We start from the raw sequence: 5314 nt of genomic DNA on the forward strand, positions 1-5314 counted from the left end.
ACTAAGCTGTTTTATGGATGGTAACTGTAATATTATTACTGAAATCTTATTAGAAATTAGTTACACTACTAGTTACTGAAAAAAGTAATATTATTACAGTAACTTAGTTACTAGTTACTGCCCAACAGTGATCAGTGCTGCCGTACCTGCACATGTGTGACAGAGTTGAGCGATGTCCAGATGTTGAGTCTGGTTGCTGATGAGATTGTTGAGCACACAGCTGTATGTGTTTTTATCCTGATATTCCACCTCCAGAGGTAGAGAGAGACTGATGCTGAGATCAGACACACTGATGCTGGACAATAAACTGTTTCCTTTGTACCAGGAGAGAGTCACATGACTCACATTCACCACTGAACACACCAGTGAACATGATGATGATGATGATGATGAAGAACACTGTGAAGAGTTACTGCTGATGACAGGAACAGGCAGACGAGCTGAAAACATGAATAAATCTAATCAACAATCGTATTTTCACTTTAATATGTTGAGTGAATGTTTAGTGTAATTATTTAATAAAACAAAAACATGTGAAGGGCAAGGATCTCTACTTACCATAGACAGAAACATTGAATGTTTTTGATGCTAGATTCGCTCCACTTATGTCTAGTTTATAGAGTCCAGCATGTTCAGTTGTGATGTTTGTGATGGTCAGAGATCCAGTTTGATTGTCCAGCTTCAGTCTATCTCTGAATCTCCCGTCAAGAACATCAGATGTGGGGAGGATTTGCTTCTTTTTGTTAATTTTAGCCAGGAGAGAGGTTTCATTTCTAATATTCCACAGTAAGTGGTCGTTTTCACAGATTTCAGTAAAATCATTGTGTAGTAGGACAGTATCTCCCTCCATCACTGGCATTGACTGTATTTCATTTGTTTTAGGACCAAACACACCTGAAGAACATGAACATGGACAAATTAAAGCTCCTTTTGCTTTATAAACCCTGAAATCAGCTTGTATTGTTTAAATATAAGCTCAATACAACAACAGATATTTATTGTATTTTAAACGTATCTTCTGTACTGTAAAATCAACGTGTGAAGTTACTTATTTAAAGAATAAATAGATGATAATAATTACTACAACTTAATTCATTCTCATAGACAGATCAAGACATAGCAGGCTCCCTGCATCTGATTCCCTTAATTCGCATGGGGTTTCTACAGTTGTTATCCAGTGAATTTTCATGCATTGACTGTATTTCATTTGTTTTAGGACCAAACACACCTGAAGAACATGAACATGGACAAATTAAAGCTCCTTTTGCTTTATAAACCCTGAAATCAGCTTGTATTTTTTAAATATAAGCTCAGTACAACAACAGATATTTATTGTATTTTAAACGTATCTTCTGTACTATAAAATCAACGTGTGAAGTTACTTATTTAAAGAATAAATAGATGATAATAATTACTACAACTTAATTCATTCTCATAGACAGATCAAGACATAGCAGGCTCCCTGCATCTGATTCCCTTAATTCGCATGGGGTTTCTACAGTTGTTATCCAGTGAATTTTCATGACTTCTGCACGTTTACTGCTGAAGTGTATTTAAAAATATTTCTTAGATATTACTGGAGAGGATTTGCATTTATTATTCTTGAAATAAATGTGTGATTACAAAAGATGCATGAGATTTGAAAATGAGAAATTTACAATAACAACAGAAGGCTTGGAAATTTCGATTTAAAATTCTGTAAAAAAAAAAAGAAAGAAAAAAGACCTCAGCAGATGGAAATGATCTAATCTGAATTTTAGCAGTTGCTTTGTTTCCAGGAAATGGAAATTAGGCCATATTATAAAAATGTATTCATAAAAAAAAAAACTTGTATAACTTACCGATCAGGTGCCACCAGCAAAAACGAAACAAAAATATATGAAACATTTTGTTAAACTGTTCACAAAAAAGTATGATCTAATAAGACCATCTACTGAAAACTCTCAACCTGTTCATTTGGTTTGTAAATCCTCCCACAACAGCATTTGCCCCACCTATTTTACATGCACATGCTCTGAACTTAAAAAGAAAAGAAAAAAAACGTATAGATTGCATACATTTTTTTTTTTGGAAGTACATTTCATGGCAAAATGGAGCTCTGGTTTTAAAATGGTTGTATATATATTTATAGTTTTAATGTATGAAAAAACAAAGCACACAGTTAAAACCATCTGCCATCTCACAGCATCTGTTTTACTAACTTTCATCTTCTCAGTGAAACTGAAACCTGCTCTGGTTCATTTCATCCCCCACCCCCACCCCCACAAATGTTTAATCTTTTGGGTGGGCAAACATGTTGTAGATGAGAGTGGACATTCAGTGCATGAGTGTTTGTAGGTGAAGAGTGACTCTGTAGTCTTCAGAAACAAACCATGATGAGACACTTTCTTTGACACAGAGGGAGGCAAACAAAAGAAAGGCATTTTGCTGGCCACAGTGATTATTTTGCTCATATTAAATAAATCAAGTGTCAGTTCATGCAGGCCACATCAGTCAAGCTTGTGTAACAGAGGTTAGGGCCTGCCTGGTAAGGGAAAATATAAAGCTACCTACCTTGGAAGACTAAAAGTGCAAGGATCCCAGTCTTTTCAGTCTCAGTACACGCAAAAATGTGTATGTTATTTCTTACCTTATTGTGTTTTTTTTTTACACTACAGGAATAAGCAAGCAAAAAGCAGGAATAAGCAAGGTAATATTACAGATCAAATTACAGATTAAAAAGTGTCACTGCTAACCAGATTTATTCTCTCTGTTTTAGGAAACTGGAATTTGAGTTTTGCTTCAAGTGGATTGAAATGTAATAAAGAACTACAACTACAATAACTGAAAAAAAAAAAGAAAAAAAGTCTTGTATCCAAATAAATCTTTGAATGTTCCACAGGGTTCTCAAATTGATCTTTCAATATGAATTTGAACCAAGTTACCATTAATTTAAACTTTTGAGTTGTACCAAAGACTATTGTATAGCTCAATAAATGCAAATGTGCAATACTTAACAATAACGCAACTCAAAAGATTCTTATGAATCAACGCCTTCTTTTGTTAAATCATCCTTCAAATAAAGTTCAGTCCACATTTACAATACAAATTGAATAATCAGTGTAATGTGTGTAATGAGTGTAGCAGTCAGTGTAATAAGTGTACCAGTACCAGTCTGTACCAGCAAGAGATTTAAGACGATGAGAAGACTTGCGATGAGAAGTGAAGAGATGACTTTAGATGAGTAATAGGGAACTGAGATGAACCAGCAAAGAGATGTCAATCTGTGTGGCAGGGTAATAAACACACACACACACACAGAGAAAAAAAAAAAAGAAGGGAAAAAAAAAACCTTGAGAAAAAAAACTGAAACGTCAATGCAGACAGAAAAACTTGAGCGCTTTCTGGAACAAAATGTTGCAGCTCAGCCATAGCACGATTGCAGCACGGCCGGAAGGAAAAAATGTCCAACTCTCAAATTCTCAAAGCAAAACTTGATCGCAGATGAAAGTCAGTCTCTCTCCAAAAACACCAAAAGGACTTTAACAAATATAAAAAAAAAAACTGAATCACGATCTATAACACAGTTCGTGTATTACTCGGGAACGCAGCAGAATCCTCAAAAAAAAGCTTAGATGCAGAATGTGCCAGGAACAACAGTGTTCTGAAAGAAACTCATGATTCTCCTGAACTTCTGCTTAAAGGGGTCATTGTCACAATACGCTGCCGGAAGGAACGAAGGAGCCATGGATACACGAAACTGTCTTTTATTCAATCCAACACACAGGGTAAATCCACACTTGGAAGGGAAGGAAGACACACGTACCCAACTGGTAGACCCAACAAAGGAGGAATGCACAGACAGGAACTTAAATACATGACTTAACGAGGCAATTGGGAGGAACACAGGTGAACAGAATGACTAATTAAAAGACAACGAGGACAGGAACAGGAATGACCAAATAAGGGCACATGAGGGAGAAACTGGGTCACGGGGAGCACATGGGGAGCAAAACACAACAAAGACAGTCCTATCCTGACATTTCGTCCCCCTCCCGGAAGAACCACGCAGTAGAACCAACAGAGGGAGGGATGGGTGGGAACTGGGAGGAGGCTCAGGAGGAAGATGGATGCTATAATCAGGAGGGGGCCGGCAGACAGAGTCCAGGAAGGTGACGATGGAGGGAGGAGCCAAGGAAGAAACAGGAGGAGCCAGGGCAGATCAGACGGAGGAAGGAGCCAGGGAGATGACAGGAGGGACTTGGAGCATGCGGCGCCAGGTGGGACCCAGGCCACAGCCATAATGGTGACCAACGGTGGAGCCGACGGAGGGAGTTGCCATGGAGGAGGAAGGGCTGACGACTCCAGGGGGCTAACCGACTGCGGCGGAGCAGGTGGCCGAGCAGCCTGAGGCGAAGACGGAGAGCCGATGAGCCAGGGCGACAGGGAGGATCCGGAGGGCCAAGGCAGAGCAGATGGCTCCTGGTGGATCCAGAAGGCCGCGGTGGAGCCGGAATGACAGAGGACTGAGGAGGAGCCGAAGGGATGGAGGAGCCTGATAGAGCTGGAGGGACGGAGGGACGAGGCGCAGCTAGAGGAGTGGAGTCCCGAGGCGACGGATGGTCGACGACAGACCAAGGTGGAGCCGGAGGGACGAGGGAGCCCGGTGGAGCCAGTGGACTGATGGGCCATGGCAGAGAGGAGGGAGCTAGGAGCCATGGTGGAGCTGCTGGGTCGACGGGCTGAGGCGGAGTACGGGGCTTAGAGGCTGGAGGCGAAGGCCAGGGATTCTCCAGCCACGGTGACGATGGAGGATGGCAGACCCACGGAGCTCGCACCGTACAGATGGTGGGCTGAGGGCGAGCAGAGGGGCTGCCAGACGACAGTTTGTGAGACATTTGTGAGCCTCCAGGCTCTCCAGGCTTAACTTGGGAACAGGAGCCCTCTCGGGGCTGGACGTGGAAACAGGAACGGAAGGGACAGAGGTCACCGATGGAGGAGGGAGGAAAGGGGGCAGGTCGGCATACAAATCAATCAGTCTCTTTCCACTTTTCCTTTACCCAGATCCTTAGACAGCTCACCCTCAGCCACGGTGCAGGGGGCGGAGCTCCTCTCTGCACTCTCACTGTCCATGACGCTCTCCCCCGTGGAGAGCTCTGTAGCTGGCTCTCGCACCTGGTCTGACGTCACAGGCTCGGGCTCCTCCGCACTGTCGCTCTCTCTGGCGATGGCTCGTCGGTCACGGCGGGCTCTGGCTCTCCGTCAGCGGTGGGCCCAGTCTTAAGCTCCGCGCAGCGGGGTGATGGTGGGCTGGGCTCTGGGTCTGGCTGTGTTC

General features: G+C 42.6%; 1 protein-coding gene across 1 annotated transcript; it reads right to left on the reverse strand.

Moving 5' to 3' along the window:
* Window positions 1-114: 114 nt before the first annotated feature.
* On the reverse strand, window positions 115-5112 carry LOC107716959 (uncharacterized). The gene is made up of 3 exons (XM_016523599.1): window positions 5040-5112; window positions 559-894; window positions 115-440 (listed from the first exon to the last, which is right to left on the reverse strand). The coding sequence occupies exons 1-3, from the start codon at window positions 5110-5112 to the stop codon at window positions 115-117; spliced, it is 735 nt and encodes a 244-aa protein (XP_016379085.1).
* Window positions 5113-5314: the final 202 nt, after the last annotated feature.

The sequence above is a fragment of the Sinocyclocheilus rhinocerous genome, unplaced genomic scaffold (genome assembly GCF_001515625.1).
Source record: "Sinocyclocheilus rhinocerous isolate Xijiao unplaced genomic scaffold, SAMN03320098_v1.1 scaffold5074, whole genome shotgun sequence".
Classification (NCBI taxonomy): domain Eukaryota; kingdom Metazoa; phylum Chordata; class Actinopteri; order Cypriniformes; family Cyprinidae; genus Sinocyclocheilus; species Sinocyclocheilus rhinocerous.

What these genes read in the sequence shown, in the direction of transcription:
- LOC107716959 (XM_016523599.1), bottom strand. Translation starts at nt 5,112, where the DNA reads ATGGACAGTGAGAGTGCAGAGAGGAGCTCCGCCCCCTGCACCGTGGCT. An exon ending in TGAGCTGTCTAAGGATCTGG is followed by an intron (nt 895 to 5,039) that starts GTAAAGGAAAAG and finishes CATGTTCTTCAG; the next exon opens with GTGTGTTTGGTCCTAAAACA. An exon ending in ATTCAATGTTTCTGTCTATG is followed by an intron (nt 441 to 558) that starts GTAAGTAGAGAT and finishes TCATGTTTTCAG; the next exon opens with CTCGTCTGCCTGTTCCTGTC.